At 43.9% G+C, this 20,284-nt stretch overlaps 1 protein-coding gene across 1 annotated transcript in view; it reads right to left on the bottom strand.

The window, feature by feature from the left end:
• The window catches only part of MDN1 (midasin AAA ATPase 1), a 145,579-nt gene that overhangs the window by 19,158 nt on the left and 106,137 nt on the right, over nt 1–20,284 (bottom strand). The window contains exons 72-85 of the mRNA XM_069598273.1: nt 17,094–17,167; nt 16,419–16,617; nt 14,950–15,109; nt 12,675–12,821; nt 12,054–12,180; nt 11,276–11,381; nt 10,622–10,737; nt 9,247–9,714; nt 8,779–9,005; nt 7,687–7,842; nt 7,360–7,529; nt 6,448–6,609; nt 3,301–3,438; nt 883–1,024 (exon numbers count right to left, since the gene is read on the bottom strand). Of these exons, the coding sequence (XP_069454374.1) occupies nt 883–1,024; nt 3,301–3,438; nt 6,448–6,609; nt 7,360–7,529; nt 7,687–7,842; nt 8,779–9,005; nt 9,247–9,714; nt 10,622–10,737; nt 11,276–11,381; nt 12,054–12,180; nt 12,675–12,821; nt 14,950–15,109; nt 16,419–16,617; nt 17,094–17,167 (2,392 nt within the window). The remainder of the gene's footprint in view (nt 1–882; nt 1,025–3,300; nt 3,439–6,447; nt 6,610–7,359; nt 7,530–7,686; nt 7,843–8,778; nt 9,006–9,246; nt 9,715–10,621; nt 10,738–11,275; nt 11,382–12,053; nt 12,181–12,674; nt 12,822–14,949; nt 15,110–16,418; nt 16,618–17,093; nt 17,168–20,284) is intronic.

Raw genomic sequence — 20,284 nt, 5'->3', positions numbered from 1 at the left:
GCCAATGATTCTAACATCTCAAATCATGTATCTCGATCAAATAACCAGACTTTTCTTTCCTTTGTCTTTGATCAAGGTCTGCTTTGACAAAGGTCATACTCTTATACTTACTTAGCCATGCATATACCTTCTTCTACTCTGAAGTTAGCTATCGTTTCTGTAAGGTGTTCACTTAAAGTAACACACTGTATTTCAAATTAAGCTTTGGATAGAAATTTAAGGCAACAGTTGAATTATGGTAATAACATCACAGATGATACTGTGCTGTAAGAAATCATTATCAAGTAATTTTCAATGACATGTAATACTCATAAGTTAAATGAAAAAAGCAGACTATAGAACCATTCACGGTCTCTGTGTGTGTGTGTGTGTGTGTGAATATATATGCCATAAATGGAAATACTCCAAAATTAAGTGATTTGGGTGACAGGTACAATGGTATTGATTTGGTTTCTGCGTTTTCATTCCAAATCATCTACAACAAATGTCTACTGATTTTGCAATTAGAAAAAAATATATATATATTAAAAAAAAGAAAAAACCTCTCTAGAACAATTCAACTTGAGCTGAGAGCCAAGCTCGGCGAGGGTGCATCTCCTCGCTCTCCCTAGAGGACACCACAGGTCACTCATCTGGCACGTGGAGCAGCTGGAACATCAGAGCCAGCGTCTCAGTTTACTCAGAGCAGACCCTCCACAAGGAACTAGAGACTCCTGACACACCGGCATACATACAGCACATGCCGATGCTCCCTCCGCAGTCACGCAGAGTAACCAACTTGCTCCAAGAGTATATACTAGGCTACTTATTGGGAACACCTAGTTTCCTGGAGAAAATAGCCACTTTTCAAAAGCAAGAATGAAGTGGCAGATAATCTCAAACCTTGTTCTTCCAGCTCCCCATCATGCATTTTCCCATCAAAGTCTTCTGACATCTCAATGGCATTATCCTCGCCCTTAATGTCTGATTTTGAGTCAGGATCTTCTTTATCCTTTTCTTGACCCTTCTGAAATGTATCTTCTACCTAAATAAAAAAGCATTAAATAACATAAATGAACTAATGCTTATTCAGTTCTAAATAGAATATAAATATATAAATGCCAAGGTCAATGGTATAAAATTTTCTCTGAGGAGAGAAAAAAGAACCAACAGAGAAAATGCACATGATTTGTGACTTGCTTTAATATTTCTGTTAACAAATTTCTAGTTATTTTGCATTTGTTGTTAGAGAATATAGACTTTTATTGAGGTTTCCTTCATGTGAACATTTTTAAAAATCCAGACATATTTTAAAAGTCTATATATTCTGTATGTAGGATAAAAAAAATTCACTTACTGTACTGCATATAAATTTAATATCTATCTTGTCACTTTGATCTCTCATAGACATTACCCAACTGTGATGTAAATTTCCCCCTCTACTACTTTCTTTTTATCTTTTTATTTGAAGTACAGTTGATTTACAGTGTTATGTTAGGTTCATATGTATAGCAAAGTGATTCAGATACACTCACACTTCTTCAGATCATTTTCTATTGTAAGTTATTACAAGGTATTGAATACCGTTACCTGTATTATACAGTAGGTCCTTGCTGCTTATCTGTTTTATATATAGTAGTGTGTATCTGCTAATCCCAAACTCCTAATTTATCCCTCCCCCAGTAAATGCAATTTTCTTCACTTTTCCTTACACTACATATTCCTACACAATCTATATCATATCTTGGGCAAAAGATTCAGATTGCTATCTCTTCCATTATGGTTGAATTTCAAGAGTCCTTTTTAAGATACAAAAGTAATATAACCTCATATAAAAATTTCTAAGCCAAACAGAAAGAATATGTTTCCCTGGCACCCCCATCCTCCAAAATTTCCAAAGAAATTACCACTGGTGATGTTTTGGCATGTTGTTTTATCTATAAGCACACTAATAGACACTTAGAAATATAATATATACAGTATATATCAATACCTGCCTCCAGCATTTTTTTAAACAAGAAAGGGATCATTCTTTACAAACTGTTGTGCAATCTGTTTTTTAAAAGTTAAAAAATATGTCCTAGATATATTTCCATGTTGATACTTAAAAATTTATCTCATTATGTTTGTTTATAGTATTGCTCTGCATAAACAGTATCATTTAAAAATAATTCCTTCCTGATGAATATATGGGTTCTTTCACAATTTTCACCAGTGTAAATAATGCTGTAATAAACATTTTTATTTAAATACACTCCCTTGTACACATATTTATCTTGGGGCCTTATGAGATTTCTGTGAGGAAACATGGAATTCCTAGAACACAAAGAGTTTATAATTTATTAGACACTGCCAAATTCTTCTGAAAGTTTTTCTATCCCACTTAATAATGTTTTTTTGCAGTGGATTTGTACTTTTCTATTAGGTTTCTTTTACTTTATTTTTTTTTCCTCATTAACAAAGTACTGGGTGCTAATTAAGTTAAATTTGAGAAATACAGAAAGGCCAATACACACACACAGACACACACACTGTACATTAAAGCTCTACCACATAAATGCGAGCATTATTCTTCTTTTTTTTTTTTAATCTTTCCAATTTTCCCTTCAAAGGAAGAGAGGAAGTCTGGATTGGTTTGTTCCTCTATTTTTAATAGGTATGACCATACCTTAAATAGAAATTTGTAGACTAATTTACATTTAGAATACAGATGATAAAATGAAATTCCACTACCTGTTCTTTCTTCAAGTCGCAGTTGATTAATGACTAAATGACTAAAAGTATATTAAAAAAAAATCCAAATCAGATTGGAATTTTAAAATGTAATATAAGAATCTTAGTCCAAAGCATCTAAATATTTAAAAGCATTCTTGATTCCAACTAAAAAAGGATATAGATATTTAAAATCTGAACATGTCAAAGACATAAAACAATAAAACCATTAATAACAAACACTAGCACTATTGTTTAATATAATCATTACTTAAAATAGACAAGCTTTTTGTCCTTAAATGAACCACTACCAAAAGTGTTCTCTAGAAAATCAGCAAAAATGTTCCCATTTAAAATAAAAAATTTTTAAACTATTTCCTTTCTAAATTGTAGGTACAACCAATGACTGAGCTACAAAATATCCTTTCTATTGTCTTCAAGCTTTTAATTTACAGCCACTCCCTAAACTCCAGTATTCTTAAAGTACCTAAATCAGTCTGAAAACCATTAACCTAATAGCAAAAACATTTATATGTGTAATGTAAATACTGGAAAAGGAGTGTGTGCTTCTGCATCCAATCTACATATTTCATGGCCATGAAAACATACCTGTTCTTCATTTTCTATCTGATCACTCACATCCTTCATGCCCTCGCCTTCTCCAATCCCTCCTCCCTCGTAGTCATGGAATTCAGTCGCCCCTTCTCCCGCTGAATCTTCCATAAACTCTTTGGGCAGGCAAAATCCCTTGAAAAATGAAGAGTGAACGGTTACATACAAATGCAATAAAGAAGTGATTCCCAGTCCTGCTACAGGAAAAAATACTCTACATAAATGGTAAATTCTTATCTAGCTCAGTATTTTATATCTGATGGAAGGACAGGAGACTTCTTGACATTCTTTTCTTCCTTGGTGATAAGTTATTATGCAGTTTCAAAGCTTGACATCAGATTTAATATACGAGGTTTTGACTGTGAAAGCCTCTGGTCATTCCGCTAATAGAAAAATTTGAATGAGGTATATACCAAGGATGGTATTTAAGAAGCAAATCACCAGGGGTGGGGAGAGAGAGTAAACCCTCTCAGTGTCTAAATCCCAAAAGGGTTTTGTCCTTCTTTATCTACTTCCCAAATTAGTAAGCCAGAGAGGAAAGAGAGAAGAGAAGAACCCTTGAGGTACAGCAGCTTGAAAACAGATGCTGTGAGAGAGTTCATCTTCTTTCATTAAGGAAAATTTTGTGTGATGGTCCTCAAATCAAGTCACAGTGCATGCGTGTGTGTGTGTGGCTAAGTTTCTTCAGTCTTGTCTGACTCTTTGCAACCCTAAGGACCACAGCCACCAGGCTCCTCTGTCCATGGGATCCTCCAGGCAAGAATACTGGAGTAGGTTGCTATGCCCTCCTCCAGGGGATCTTCCCAATCCAGGGATTGAACCTGAGCCTCTTACATCTACCTGCACTGGCAGGCAGGTTCTTTACCACTAGCATTTTAAAGAGCCACTAGTTCTTTACCACTGGGGAGTAATTATAACGCAAAAAAATTTTTTAAAAAAAGCACCCCCACCCTTGAGGTAACCTGTCACTCTCAGCCTGGGGCGTCTGCTGCCAAGGCACTTGGCAACCCTTATGGCATGGGGTCTAGAGATAGAGCAACATTTGTAAAGAGTTAACAAAACTGTATTTCATGTCAGAAGAGAGCCTAAAAATAAGTATCAAATACTAGTGTGTAGGATGAAATTGACTAGAAAAAGAAACAGAAGAAAATAAAGGCTCTCCATCAGAAATTCTACCAGAGAAGAGTGTACGCTATCAAGATATTTGTCAATCTGAGGATGAGAAGGTACTAAGAATACGCTGACAACAAGACCAAGATCCAGAACCAGCAAACACTGGCTGACTGAGTTACTCAGAAACAGCTCTCCATGGCTTAAGCGCTTCCATAACAACCTAGATCTATTTTCTTAGCACTGTATCTCATCTATTTTCAAGTTCCCTCAGCACTCCTCAGAGAGAACAGGAATACAGTACAGAGACTTAAAAAATTAAGGGAAAGGCAAACTCACTTTCAGGACATGTATTCTTAGAAAGGTGACTGGAAAATACATTTTGGTTAAAATAGTGAGGTAAATGGCTACGTAATCCAGTATTCATGCCTGGAGGATCCTATGGAAGGAGGAGCCTGGTGGGCTAGTCCATGGGATCACATAGCGTCAGACCAGACTGAGCACCTAACATTTTCACACTATTTTAAAGAAATACATTTAGATACATGCAGAGTAAGTCATAAAAGGAGGGAGATTCAGACGTCCTTCCGCAGGGCACATTACTGCTGCAACTGAGACAGACACTAAGCTCGCAGCACTCTGCTTTTATCAGAACCATTTCTACCCACCACAACCCCATCCGTAAACACACACAGGTCTGACAGGCCGGTCATTCTAGAGCCTGTCAGACAACAGCGATGGTGCAAGTGGACAATCATAGCCGACCCAAGTCTGGGGGCACCCTCAACATACTGTCCTGCCCGTCTTCTGCACACAGTGTTCCCTCCAGAAGTGATGGGATGTGAGATTGGCTCAGTGCCCATCAGAGAGAGGGGGCAGATCTCAATAAAGGCACACACTTATCCTCTAGAGACAAGGGCTTGCCTCCCCATTTTTTTTTAATCCCTTTATAGTATTTTAGATGCTCAAAACTAAGAGCTTGTGACTGTTTACAAGAAGCCTAGACCTCACCTTCAATTTGTAAATTCCTATCTTCTTTAAGTGCATCTCACCTGTACCATATTTAGATTCAGGAAAGATCTTAAAATACTAGGGACATTAAAAGAAAAAAAAAGAAACAAAAAATATATTTAGTTGAAGGTGGTTCTCATAAAAATGCAAGTCCCATTTTACAAATGAGCAAACTGAGGCTAAGTGACTCACTCACTCTGAATCTCGAAACCAGAGAGCCCTGTGACTGGCCTTGCCATGCCATGCCGAGTCTGTTAGATCTGTCTGCTGCTCCTGAATTCCAAGGGTAGGGTCTGCAGTCTCTACAGTATCAATGCTTTTCACAGCACTGGGATCATGGCTGAATGAAGGAATGACTTCCCTATTAAAGATGCCCACCTCTCTTAACCTTAAGAACCCCATTACCATTTCATGAATAAGTATAAATAACTTACAACTTAACAGAATTAAAGTGAAGTTGCTCAGTTGTGTCTGACTCTTTGCAACCCTATGGAATGTAGCCTGACAGGCTCTTCCGTCCATGGGATTTTCCAGGCAAGAATACTGGAGTGGGTTGCCATTTTCTTCTCCAGGGGATCTTCCTGACCCAGAGATCAAGCTCAGATCTCCCACATTGCAGGCAGACTCTTTACCCTCTGAGCCACCAGGGCTTAACAGCATTAAGGATTCATTTATCCTACAGGTCTAGCTCAGAGTTATCAGAAGACTTCAAATTGGAGACAGAGAGAGAAGAGTATGAACAGAAAGCAACAGCCTTTAGATGGACTCTGTAGTCTAGGGAACTGCCCCCGTGAGGGACCTGATTCTAGTAGAAACTAGAGACCTGATTTTAGTAGAAACTAAACCAAGACTTTAGTAGAAACAAGCTTAGTAAAAGGGGAATAAACAAAGCCATAAGAAATTCACAGGGAGGGCAAATCACCTCCTGCTATTTGTGAAGGTCCAGAATAAAAGCCCATCAAACCAAACACTGATGGGTATGGAATATTTGGGTACCTGCTGCTCTATGTAAACAGTCCTTACCTTTTGGGCAAGCTCCGTGAAGATCTGGGCAAGCACAGAGAGCAGTTTTGCAGTGCTACGGTGAGTCGCCAAAGACATGGTCAGGAAGAAGAGGACGAGGTCAGAGTACCTGGACAGCATGGGCACCAGGCGCACCAACAAGTGGCAGGACTGGGTGAAGAACTAGGGGCAAAACAGATTGAAAGGCCTGCTCACACCAGGTCTCCTCTGGGGTAACCAGGTAGTGACGGTGGCTGCACAACACTGAGTGTATTAAATGTCACTAATGGCACATTTTAATTACACACAGGTACACCACCCGTGCTCACTGGGATTTCCTCCTCATTCACACAAACTCTCACAACACTACACTTCAAATTCTTAGTGACTTAAGTCTCTTGTTAACATTTAGTTAACAAGGTTGTTTATCTTTTTAAAAAGTATGTTTATCAACAAATTCTGCTGGGATTCAAAGTTCGCACTGGAAGCAATGCAACAGAATAACACACAAGTCCTATAAAGTAAGTTGTTTCTCTGGACTTAGGGAGATGACAATGTCATCCTCTCCTGGCTTACGGAAGGGAAAGGGGGTTGCATGATATGGCCAGTAATCCTTAGTTATGGCGGTAACATCCACCATTAACATCAAACACCCAGGAGTATGTGATTAAGATATGAAAGAATTCTAGGTACGTCAATCCTAGGTACTCCAGACTGCCATCATTTTTCTACTTACAATTGTAATCCTTAGCAAGCAAGCTCTAAGTTTTCCAAAGTTTGTCAGTGAGGTCTACACGCACAAAGAGATCAAATTCTTAATGATTCTGCCAAGGAGGCCTGCTTTGGGAAGACTATGCGGAGTGAGGTGAAACCCCGTCTGCTTCTGCTCAGCCCATGTGGACAGTGAGAAGCTTGTAAGGATCCGCTGGTTACCGTGTGCTTGGCTGCTGTACCATCCTCGCCAGATGATTTCAGCCTCTCCACCAGCTCAGAGACAGCGGAAATGATTCTCTGCACACGCAATGTGCTCACGTCGGCCCAGAAGTCCTCCTCCAGGAGTTTTGTGAGGTGTCCTAACTGCAGGCTCTCAAGGCCTGCAGTCTCTTTCATTCACAGAAAAGAACAACATGGTGAATAACAGAATAAACTCTCCTCTCCATTCATCCAATAATTTATTCCAACATCTGTCCTTAGATATTTAAAACAGATCAAATGAAAAAATCAAGTAAGAAACTAGTATTTTCCTGGTTATAGACATACCATCTTCTTCTTGGGGTCTTGCCTGGTCAGTGCTCTCCTCTGTTTTTTTACTGTTTCTTTCTGCTAAATTCTGAATGGCACAAAGGATGGCCTGGATGGCGGTTTCCATTTGCTCTGAAAAATCCTCTACAAACCCTTCATCCAGCATTTGGTTTCCTAGTAAAATAACATGGTGCAGAACAAATTTTTAAAACTCAATCATTAGTTTCAGTGCCTCTGGAAATTACTAACAACCCTCATTTGTCATTTTAATAAACAGCCACCAGCTAAGCACCTGCTAAGGCTGAGTCACTGTTAAGCTGTGCTGGGTATAAGGAATGAGACACATCCCTGGCGTAGATAAACCTACAAGGTTATTTCCTTGTATTAAAACAATTTTGCTGAAAGAATGCCAAAAATAAGAAAACAGTTAAGATGGAGCGTATAAACACCAACTTAATCCAAACAGGAACTGTCAGCTTTCCAGCCGAAAAGAGAACTTTCTGGAGTAGCCAGTGAGCCTGTGCTCTCTCCCTACTCATGTGCTATGCAGTAAGTAATATGATGGCAACCCAGAGGCAAGGTGCTCAAACAAAAGTTAAGAGATATGTGCTCGGGCTTCCTGGGTGGCTCAGTGGCCAAGAGCCTGTCTGCCAATGCAGGAGACACGGGTTCAATCCCTGGTCCAGGAAGATCCCACACGCTATGGAGCAACTAAGTCCATGCTCCAGAACTATTGAGCCTGTGCTCTAGAGCCTAGCCCCAACTACTGAGCCCATGTGCCATAGCTACTGAAGTCTGCCCACCCTAGAGCATGCGCTCCCATCAAGAGAAGTCACCACAGTGAGAAGCCCACACGTCGCAACGAAGAGCAGCGCCCACTCACTGCAACTAGAGAAAAGCCTGTGCAGATCGAAGACCCAACACAACCAAAGATAAATAAATTATATATATATATATAAAAGTTATGGGCTCCAACCACACTTCCTGGCCTTAGAACCCTGAACAGATACATCTAGAACAAAACGTTTCTTTAGGACAATGTGGACCTAAATCTATAAGACAGCATTCCTACACTGGGCTTTTACTCCGTTACTGAAAAGCAGTCCTCACCTTCTTGGCTGCCTGGGGTGAGCAGATGTGTCTTCCAGCTAGTGAAGTCATCTGTGGCTTTATTGATCTCTCTTCTTACATATTTCATGCTCTCAACTAAAGCCATTTGTGGGTCTGTTTGCTCACCCTCAACCCCTGGAAGAATGAACAAGGACTCTAGGCCTTGCAAATGAGCTGACACCTGGGATAGGCAACTCAGCCCAGAAGAGCAAACTTCAAAATCTTTCCTGCAACAACAAAAATGCCACAATGTTGAAAGCAAGGCGCTACCACCCATCCACACCCACCCTTCCCTCCCTCCAACCACTAAAACTCAGGGCATCTAGAGACTTACAGCTGGACATACACCACAAAGCACTATGCAGGTCACCAGAAAACTGAGGACCAAAGCACGACCCTTCCCTTCCCTCACTAAACTGTTGACCATGAGCCCACACAGAAGCAGAGCAGAGACACAGGCACACTCACCAAGAATGAAAGAGAGACTCGCAAGATTGCTGCCTAATTCTGTCAACATCAGCTTTCACGGTTTTAACGGTTTTCAGCATCTCTGTTAATCTCGCAGTTGACTGCTGCCAACGTGGGTCCTGTTTCCGCATCAGGCAACCAGAGGGCAGCTGCGTTTTTGGAGCTGGGGACGGGAAGGTCAGGTCTGACGGGATTAGGTCTAGCGCTGCTCCAGAAAGCAGCCCCTGGAGGTGCTCCGGGTCTTCCAGGTAGGGGGCGTGTCTGGGGGCGTGTCCGGGAGCAGGCCCAGCAGCAGGGCAGCACTGGAGGAGCCAGGAGAGCTGCTCCAGCAGGACTTGGGTCTGCATAGCCAGGTGCTGCAGCCTCTCCGTCCACTGTTGCACCCCGTCCTGAGGAGGGAAGGCCACAGGGTAGGCGGGCGGCCCCGTCAGCCTGCCGTCCATCTCTTGCACACAACTGAGGAGGTTCCTGCGCAGAGAAACAAACCCAGGGGAAAAACACATGGCACCTTCAACTGTGTCATCGAGCCATTTGTTAACAGTAAATTCATTGATTTCTGGATGAAGTATGGGCTGTTCCACACAATCAAGAAGAGAGGCTCCCCCAAAGGAGTAAAAGGTCTGATCATATACCTTCCAAAGTACTTAAACACAGCCTTTGGTGTTTAAACACATCCTTCAGAGTAGCAGAATGGGAACTCACTGCTTATCGTCTGCCACTGACAGGCCTCTCATACCCAACACAGTCACAGCACCGCAGTGACTTCAGCCACTATTTTCTAAAATAAAAAATCTAGTAAATGTAGTATACTTTGCTATATAAACTCTTGTGAGCAGAGACAAAATAGCTGAAGTGACTACAGTCTAGAATACGATCTCTCAGCCAAGGATCCACTCAGCAGGTGATGACAGGCTTCCTAGCCGTCCTCATCTTTTTAAATATTTATTTCCGTTGGGGAGCATCTGTGCATAGTTCAGCAAACTGCAACTCTGTGATCCAAAAAGCCTGACAAACTCAAGTCGACTCACGTCGGATCTGCGCCGAGACTGGGATGCCCCAATGCCATGAATGCAACCCTGTTCCTCAGTCCACATGGACTGCCAACCACGAACTCCCTCACTCCAGACCCAGGTGTGGTTCAGCTGTGACCATTTTTTCCGTCTGACTCGGCCTTCCAACTCATCCCCTGGAGGTGCTGCCAACACCAGGGGGCAGAAGTGTTACCATCAAAAGTAAGGGGCCGAGCCAAGGCAACCCCATCTGCGTCTTCGGGCCTCAGACCTCACATTACAACTGGGAGCAGCTCTTGCAGCAACTGTGAGCCGCACACAATTCTCCCTGATTCATTCCGAGAAACACAGCCAGTCAGCAATACCTGAGGAGGATCCACTGTTCGGTCAGCGCAGTCAGGCAGCGCCGCTGTCGGATGAGCACCTTCATCAGGTGCGCCGAGAACCCTTTACACCGCTCCACGTGGCCGGCGCCCACCTCCTGGCAGGGAGAGAGGGGAGTGTGCTGAGGGGCAGCATGGTGCAGATGCCACTGGTCCTGCACTCCTGGAGGAGCCCTGCAGGGGGCAAGCTGGGTGCGCTGCCCTCTAGAGGCCACACATCCGTCCACCTCTGGGAGCAGGGCTTCTCCAAGTGTGCTTCCACAGACTGCGGATGTTCTATGAGCAGGAACTAGTTTTAACACCAAAACTGGGTATCAGTGATCTTTTCTCAATTTATTGGGGGGGGGGGGGTGGGGGGAGAATCTGAGGGTAACATTCTCAACTTGAAGTTTTTCTTCCATAATTTTTCTTAAGGATTTGGACCTGCTAGCAAACGGTGAGTAACAGAACTTGTTATCAAATGCTTTCTGGTTAAGCACAAAATTACATTAATTACATTACATTCTCAGGTTGATAACTGCAGAGAGCTCAGTCACCTCCAGTAATGGGCTGTGATCATGTGACCAGGTCTGAGGATGCTGTCCTGGATGAACAGGAGTCCTCAGGCCCTGCAATCCCAAGGCTCTATCATCCTACCTTGGCTGGAGCCGCCAGGACTGCAATAAGCCTGACGTGTCGTGCAAGAGAGCGATAGAAGTACTTCTGGCAGCCCTCCCACGAAGATGAGATTTCTGTAAGCAACCTGGAGAAGTCAACATGATGTAATTAATTAAAACCGTTATCTCCACCCCAGATCCCGAGGAGTCAGAGACTGGTCTATTCAGCCACAACCAGAAACCAAGAGTCTGAGCAGATTTACTTCTGTGAGGACCCACTGAATCAAGTAGTCATCAGTCCTTTACACAAAGGATGTGACAATAACACGAGACCTTAGAAGGGGTTTGTGTATATGGCACACTTAATAACGTGACCATTCTCTTACAGATTTTCACCTGTACATTCAAATCAAGTGAGCAGACCTCAGGAAAATTCAAAGGCCAAAAAAATAATGGGAGAGATGAATACGAGGAGGAAAGAGAAATGAAAAGAAGAAAATCAACAGTTACTAACACTTGCTTTAAACGCTCAAAGTGGTCCCTTGTCTTCCTCACCCCACCAGACTCCCATCAGAGCCCAACCTTCCAATGTTTTACATTCGTTCCTTACCTTTTAAAAGGGCAGAAGGAAAGGGAAGTTTTTTAAAAAAGAAAATTAACACTTACTAGGCGCTCACAACCTGCCAGTCCTGAGCCGGCACTTTTTAAAATGCTATCCGAATGGTGACACTGGGACAGAAGTACTGCTACCCCTACTCTGGCAAATGAGGCCATGGAAGCTTAGCTGCCGTGCTTCATTTATAATTAAAAACACTAACCTAGAATCAGCCTCCTGAGTGCTGCTGACTATAGACAATGCGCTCTGGAGATCCAACGGGCGAAGATGGAGCATTTCTTGAGGGTTTTTTGTACGGGCCCAGGAAAGACCTTTGCGATATGACAAACCTAGGAAATAAACAGCATGTTTTTAAATAAAGAAACTCTGAAGAGAATGGATTAGCAATGCCACCGCTAATCAAAGTCATGTCCTGGGAACAGCATCGCCCAGGACTCTCAGGCCCTGCCCCACATTGAGTGAAACAGAATCCGCTCCTGCACTTCAGCAAGATTCATATACGAGTTACTTCGAGAAGTATTGCTCTCTATGCAATGCTGGAAGGGTATGTGCTGTACAACAATTGGCGATGAAAATAAAACACATGGTTTCTGAGAAACCTCACTGCAAAACTGTGAAACTATTTGGGAGTCACAAACGGTTCATCATAGGATTTTCATACGTGCAACTGGAACTCTGCGAATGGCATTTCAAAACCTTGCTTTCCACCTTGTGTTTCGCACCATCTCAACTGTCTCTACAAAGTTTCCCCAAATCAACCATGTTATTTTTCTTCCTAAAAGCAGATGAGTATACTCCACTGAGTTTCCAGTGAAAACTGTACCAGTTTTTGTCAGGTGTTTAAAGAGGTCTGCTAAAGCTCGCTGCTTCTGCATGAGAATGTGCTTGGCTTCCGACCGCTGCTTCTCCTTCTCTGCGGATGGGTCCACCTTTAGGCTCTGAAGCTCACTCATAAAGGAGATCACTTCACCTGCAGGGAAGACAAGGGAGAATCATGGAAATCCCCAGGAATTCTTAATATACTCCGATTACCCAAGACCAAGGACATTTTGGAAACAAACACCAAGTGTCATTCATCTTTACATCTAACAGTCCTCAGCATTGGTAAATTCTCAATAACAACTGATGACATGCATGACAAGAGAAAAATCGGAAACAATCTATCTTGACAACAAACACCCAAATAAAAGTAGCTAATCTTTTTATCCAGGGGTTTTATAATCAGTCAAGCAAAAAACACTTATTGAACATGGATCATGTGCCATGATTTACACTAGTAACTTTAAAACACTTGAATAAACTTCCCATAACTACAACATGAATTGAGCTTCTATGCTGTACCGTGTGCTTTGAAAACGTTCTTCTAACCTGTACAGCTCCAGAACTTCTTTGTAGCCACTCTAAGAGGCTCAGAAAGTCTAGTCATTTTCCAAAGGCCATTCAGCTACAGAGCAGACTTGAAGCCAGGACTTGAACCCTGGCTGAACTGACTCCAAGGCCCAGATTCTTTCTCCAGCACTGTGCTGCCTTCCTGAATACCCATAGGAACCAAGAACACGAAGGTGCTGCCAAGCTGCCACAGGCAGTGTCATAAGCTGACTGCATGTCCTGCCAAGTCCATGCCGAAGTGCTAACCTCCCAGGACCTCAGAATACGACTGTGTTTAGAGATGGGGCCTCTGAGCCCATGAAGGTAAAAGGAGGCCTTGTAGGTGGGCTCTAATCTAATCTGGCTGGCAACCTTGATAGAGGAGACATGGACACAGAAAAGGCATCTACAGGCCGAGGAGAGAGCCTCAGAGAAACCGACCCTGCTGACACTCTAATCTTGGACTTTCAGCCTCCAGAACTGTGAGAAAATCCATTTCTATTGTTTAAACCACCCAAGACGTGGCACAGCTGCCCCTTGAACAACATGGGTTTGAACTGTGTGGGTCCACTTACATGGAGTTTTTTTTTTTTCAATAGTAGATACCTCGGGGTTTACATGAGCCCGAGTTGAATGAATTCGTGGATGCGGAACCATGGACACAGATGACCGACTCTAAGTGACACTTGGATTTCCCAGCTTGTGAAGGGGCGATGGCCCCAGCGCCTGTGCTCTTCACGGGTCAGCTGTACTTTGCTAAGGCAGCCCGAGCAGACGGGCTAGCAGGCTGTCTAGCCCATCAGGTGAGAGCCCACACACTGCACACAGCCGGCACAGCCGGCAGGAGAGGCCGTGAGTCTCCCAAAGGGCGCAGCTGGGATCTGTAGGCCATTCATCCCCATCATTAGGCACAGGCAGGCAGGTTATCTTGAAAAATGGATATTAGGCTATTACTCTAACAAGTTGGTTTTTACTTTATTTATCTGGCTGTGCCAGGTCTTAATTGCAGTGGTGGGATCTAGTTCCCTGACCAGGCCATCGAATCTGGGTCCCCTCCATTGGGAGCACAGAGCCATAAGCACTGGACCGCCAGCCAAGTCCCGCTAATAAGTTTTTTTTATCCTGTATAAATATATTCCTGAGATCAGACTGCAGCCTTCCTGGAGAAGGACCAGCTTCACTGTGACCCCACACTCGCTGGGGCTGGGTAGAGGTGGACGAAGTGGTGAAAGGCTGCCAAGGGCCCAAACAGTCTATTAAGTTCTGGATCCCCTTTCCCAGCCATTGCCGATACACTGCAGAGCAAGAACAACCAGGGAGACAAGATTGCTATGGCTCTTTGAAGTGAAAGGGAAAAGAAAGGGACTGTGGATGAACTTTCCTTTTCCTTTAACTCAAGAGAGACAACATTTTGAGAGGTGATGAAGGCATCCAGACTCTAGGAAACCCTTCACTCATGTTCCTGACCAGGAAGAGCTGATGTGGACAAAGCTGCTGTAGAGAATGGCTAACACTGCTCTGGTCTGCACGAGAGGAGGACAAGACGAAAACCACAACGACCATCTGCGGGGTCTCAGCTGACTGTGTCTGGGTGTTGGCTGGTTTGTAACCCACTTGCTTATTCAATTACCTACTCTACACTACTAGGACACAGGTAATTAACTCCAGCCTTTCTAGGCCGTTGGGGATACTTCAGAAAGAAAGCCTCCTCAGTCTGGGCACGCACCCACCGGTGAACTGGTCGAGGCCCTCCACGAGGCGGGGCAGGGGGCTTCCCTGGATGAGCGTTAGGCACATCTTCCTCATGCGTTTCAGGAGTTTCGGCAAGCGACGCAGAAGGGCCCCCTCCGAGGGGAGAGGGGCGCCCTGACATTGCTCTGGAACAGCAGCCTGTGACACAGAGTACAACAGTCATGGTACACCCCCACGCGGGTGCTGAATTAAATGTCATGCCCTCCACATACCTGGCTCAGCAACAGGACACTCCCCTTGCCCCGTCTCTGAAGTCTCATAAGAATAAATAAAACATCACCAAAAGTAAAACAGCATGTGCCTCAGGGACTTAGCAGAGTATGGAGCTGGCGTGCGAGGTCCCTGTCAGGGAAGCCCCCGACCCCACTGCCCCCAGCGCTGCCTTCTGCGCTTGTCACGAGGGGCCGTCCTGCTCCCTGAAGGCAGGGCTGGGCAGCGTAACTGCTGCCTCTGAGATAATGTGCCCCACTGTGCTTCTCAGACACACAGGCAGGGCTAACCTGACTGCAAAATCCAACTCCAGCCACTGTCTCCCATCACCCTCTAATTCCTGACACTTCAAACACCAGGATCCAGATACTAGGGAAGGCAGCAGACGAAGGGAAACTAGGCAAAGGGAAAAGCTTTTGTTTGTGGGGGCCACAGTTTTACTATTTTTTTTCCCCGAGGAATCATGAAATTCTTAACTCAATAACAAAAAAATCTGATCAGCATTATGAGCGGTGAGGTGATGAATACAATCAAAAGAAAATAAATTTGGCAGCTATATCATATGTGTGCAGCCTTATCATGGCTGGACGCTCAGTTTCTACTAAGCTTTCTGAACTATTAAAATAGTTCTAATAGCGTTGCTGACTCTCTAGACCCAGCGTAGAAAGCACAGCATGACGCCAAAAGCCATCACTCCCTCACGAGTACCCCCCACACCCAGTGACGCTGCAGCAGGGACACCCTCCTGTCACAGACCTGCTCACTCAAGGTCTTCATAACTGTTTGTCAGTTCTCAAGCCTTGGTACTTGAAACTGGCCGTGATGGAAGTTCACACATTTTCACACCATGGTCACCAGCAACCACTTCAAAGCAGCACATCACTACACACAGTCACTCCTGGTGTGTGCAGCAGCCTCATCATGTGGGGTCCCAAAGGCACCTTCCATGCCCTATTCCTAAGCTGATGCTTTAAATCTTCCCTTACAGGTAAGGGAACTGTTCACAGATAAGTACATCGGTTTTGTACACAGGCCCATGTTAAGCTTCCAGCATGAGGATCAACACTTTTTGCCTTACTAGGCAGCAGGGTCAGAAAGACAAAACACCACACCACTAGCCTAAAGAAGATTTCAAAGGCATTCCCTCACCTAGCTCTAAGGGCACATCTCCCACAGAAAGCACAGACCCCGTCCAACCAGCTCAGGAAGAAGCAAACACTATCTCGCGAGCTAATACCTGTGCGGCTGCTGGCCGGGCTAACAGGGTCTCCCTCAGGGCCCTGTTCAGACTCTGAATGGGGGTCTCCTCACTCGCGGTGGCACCTGTTGGCCTTGGCAAACAGTCCGGCTGCTCCTCCTCATCGCCCTCCACCAGGGATGACTGGCAGGGTTCGCTCAGGACAGCTTCAAATTTCTTCATGAATTTAAAGAGGGTTCTGGCCCCCAGGTAATGGGAGATAAGGGCAGGAAAAAGTAAAAATGGAAAAGTGAGGAAATATGTAAATGACATAATGCATACACAGGCAACTTAATAACTTGTACCTCTAGTATACTACGAGTGTCCTAGAAACTCATAATCTTTGGGGTTTTTTTAAAGGAAAAAGCATGGCAGGTATTCTAATCTCAACTGAAGCCAGGAATGGTGGGATCACTTGGCTGAAAGTGAGCAGATGGTGGAGGACTCGACCGTCAGCAGCACACAGCCCACTCTGCCTCGAGACACATCAGTTCCTCCCCGAGTGAGACTGCTTTGGGTGGGAGGGGTCGGTGCTGTGCAGCCAGCAGAACAGTCTAGTGTTTTTTCAGCAAGTTTAAGGTAGCACAAGTCAGGCCTTTGTAACAATGTAATCATGCTCTCTACCATTCAAAAATTCTGAGTTTTGGCCACTCCCTGTTTTAAAAGATGAATTACCTGTGTGTCTTTTCCACAGACTGCTTAATAGACCAGAAGCTGACATCATTCCACTTGGATATCTTGACAAATTCCTGTAAGATAAATGAAGCTCAAGGAAGGGCTTTACAAAGGTGGTGTCATTCTATTTCTTTCTAGATCACCCATGTGATGACCGGAGCTCTCTTCATCCCTAACCCAGGACAGCGTGTCAGTGAGCAAGTAAAACAAGTCTAATAAAGGGACATGTGTTTGTCTCAAAGCGATGGAAAAAAGTGCTGCTACAAGGCCAGGGCCGGCGGCTGGGAGGAGCATCCCGAGGAGCGGTGGCTGCGCAGGCGCAGGAAGGCCTAGAGGAGCTATCCCATGTTGAAGGTCAGGAATGGCGGCGGTAAGGAGATACCCCTCGACCAAGGTAAGGAGCAGTGGCTGTGCTTTGCTGGAGCAGCCGTGAAGAGATACCCCACGCCCAAGGTAAGAGAAACCCAAGTAAGATGGTGGGTGTTGCAAGAGGGCATCAGAGGGCAGACACACTGAAACCATACTCACAGAAAACTAGTCAATCTAATCACACTAGGACCACAGCCTTCTCTAACTCAGTGAAACCAAGTCATGCCCGCGGGGCAACCCAAGACGGGCGGGTCATGGTGGAGAGGTCTGACAAAGCGTGGTCTACTGGAGAAGGGAATGGCAAGCCACTTCAGTATTCTTGCCTTGAGAACCTCATGAACAGTATGAAAAGGCAAAATGATAGGATACTGAAAGAGGAACTCCCCAGGTCATTAGGTGCCCAATATGCTACTGGAGATCAGTGGAGAAATAACTCCAGAAAGAATGAAGGGATGGAGCCAAAGCAAAAACAATACCCAGCTGTGGATGTGACTGGTGATAGAAGCAAGATCCGATGCTGTAAAGGGCAATATTGCGTAGGAACCTGGAATGTCAGGTCCATGAATCACGGCAAATTGGAAGTGGTCAAATAAGAGATGGCAAGGGTGACCGTCTACATTCTAGGAATCAGCGAACTAAAATGGACTGGAATGGGTGAATTTAACTCAGATGACCATTGTATCTACTACTGCAGGCAGGAATCCCTCAAAAGAAATGGAGTAGCCATCACAGTCAACAAGAGAGTCCGAAATGCAGTACTTGGATGCAGTCTCAAAAACAACAGAATGATCTCAGTTCATCTCCAAGGCAAACCATTCAATATCACAGTTATCCAAGTCTATGCCCCAACCAGTAACGCTGAAGAAGCTGAAGTTAAACAGTTCTGTGAAGACCTACAAGACATTTTAGAACTAACACCCAAAAAAGATATCTTTTTCCTTACAGGGGACTGGAATGCAAAAGTAGGAAGTCAAGAAACACCTGGAGTAATAGGCAAATTTGCGGAATGAAGCAGGGCAAAGACTAATAGACTTTTGCCAAGAAAATGCACTGGTCATAGCAAACACCCTCTTCCAACAACACAAGAGAAGACTCTACACATGGACATCACCAGATGGTCAACACCGAAATCAGATTAATTATATTCTATGCAGCCAAAGATGGAGAAGCTCTATACAGTCAACAAAAACAAGATCAGGAGCTAACTGTGGCTCAGATCATGAACTCCTTATTACCAAATTCAGACTGAAATTGAAGAAAGTAGGGAAAACCGCTAGACCATTCAGGCATGACCTCAATCAAATCCCTTATGATTATACAGCGGAAATGAGAAATAGATTTAAGGGCCTAGATCTGATAGATAGAGTGCCTGATGAACTATGGAATGAGGTTTGTGACACTGTACAGGAGACAGGGATCAAGACCATCCCCATGGAAAAGAAATGCAAAAAAGTAAAATGGCTGTCTGGGGAGGCCTTACAAATAGCTGTGAAAAGAAGAGAGGCGAAAAGCAAAGGAGAAAAGGAAAGATATAAGCATCTGAATGCAGAGTTCCAAAGAATAGCAAGAAAAGATAAGAAAGCCTTCTTCAGCGATCAATGCAAAAAAATAGAGGAAAACAACAGAATGGGAAAGACTAGAGATCTCTTCAAGAAAATTAGAGATACCAAGGGAACATTTCATGCAAGGATGGGCTCGATAAAGGACAGAAATGGTATGGACCTAACAGAAGCAGAAGATATTAAGAAGAGGTGGCAAGAATACACAGAAGAACTGTACAAAAAAGATCTTCACGACCTGGATAATCATGATGACGTGATCACTCATCTAGAGCCAGACATTTTGGAAAGTGAAGTCAAGTGGGCCTTAGAAAGCATCACTACGAACAAAGCTAGTGGAGGTGATGGAATTCCAGTGGAGCTGTTTCAAATCCTGAAAGATGATGCTGTGAAAGTGCTGCACTCAATATGCCAACAAATTTGGAAAACTCAGCAGTGGCCACAGGACTGGAAAAGGTCAGTTTTCATTCCAATCCCAAAGGAAGGCAATGCAAAAGAATGCTCAAACTACCGCACAATTGCACTCATCTCACATGCTAGTAAAGTAATGCTCAAAATTCTCCAAGCCAGGCTTCAGCAATACATGAACCATGAACTCCCTGATGTTCAAGCTGGTTTTAGAAAAGGCAGAGGAACCAGAGATCAAATTGCCAACATCCACTGGATCATGGAAAAAGCAAGAGAGTTCCAGAAAAACATCTATTTCTGCTTTCTTGACTATGCCAAAGCCTTTGACTGTGTGGATCACAGTAAAGTGTGGAAAATTCTGAAAGAGATGGGCATACCAGACCACCTGACCTGCCTCTTGAGAAATCTGTATGCAGGTCAGGAAGCAACAGTTAGAACTGGACATGGAACAACAGACTGGTTCCAAATAGGAAAAGGAGTGTGTCAAGGCTGTATATTGTCACCCTGCTTATTTAATTTATATGCAGAGTACATCATGAGAAATGCTGGACTGGAAGAAACACAAGCTGGAATCAAGATTGCCAGGAGAAATATCCATAACCTCAGATATGCAGATGACACCACCCTTATGGCAGAAAGTGAAGAGGAACTGAAAAGCCTCTTGATGAAAGTGAAAGAGGAGAGTAAAAAAGTTGGTTTAAAGCTCAGCATTCAGAAAAGAAAGATCATGGCATCTGGTCCCATCACTTCATGGGAAATAGATGGGGAAACAGGGGAAACAGTGTCAGACTTTATTTTTTTGGACTCCAAAATCACTGCAGACAGTGACTGCAGCCATGAAATTAAAAGACGCTT

The sequence above is a fragment of the Ovis canadensis genome, chromosome 8 (assembly GCF_042477335.2).
Source record: "Ovis canadensis isolate MfBH-ARS-UI-01 breed Bighorn chromosome 8, ARS-UI_OviCan_v2, whole genome shotgun sequence".
NCBI classification, from domain to species: domain Eukaryota; kingdom Metazoa; phylum Chordata; class Mammalia; order Artiodactyla; family Bovidae; genus Ovis; species Ovis canadensis.
Note: the sequence above shows the minus strand (reverse complement) of the source record. Positions and strands in the feature narration are given on the sequence as shown.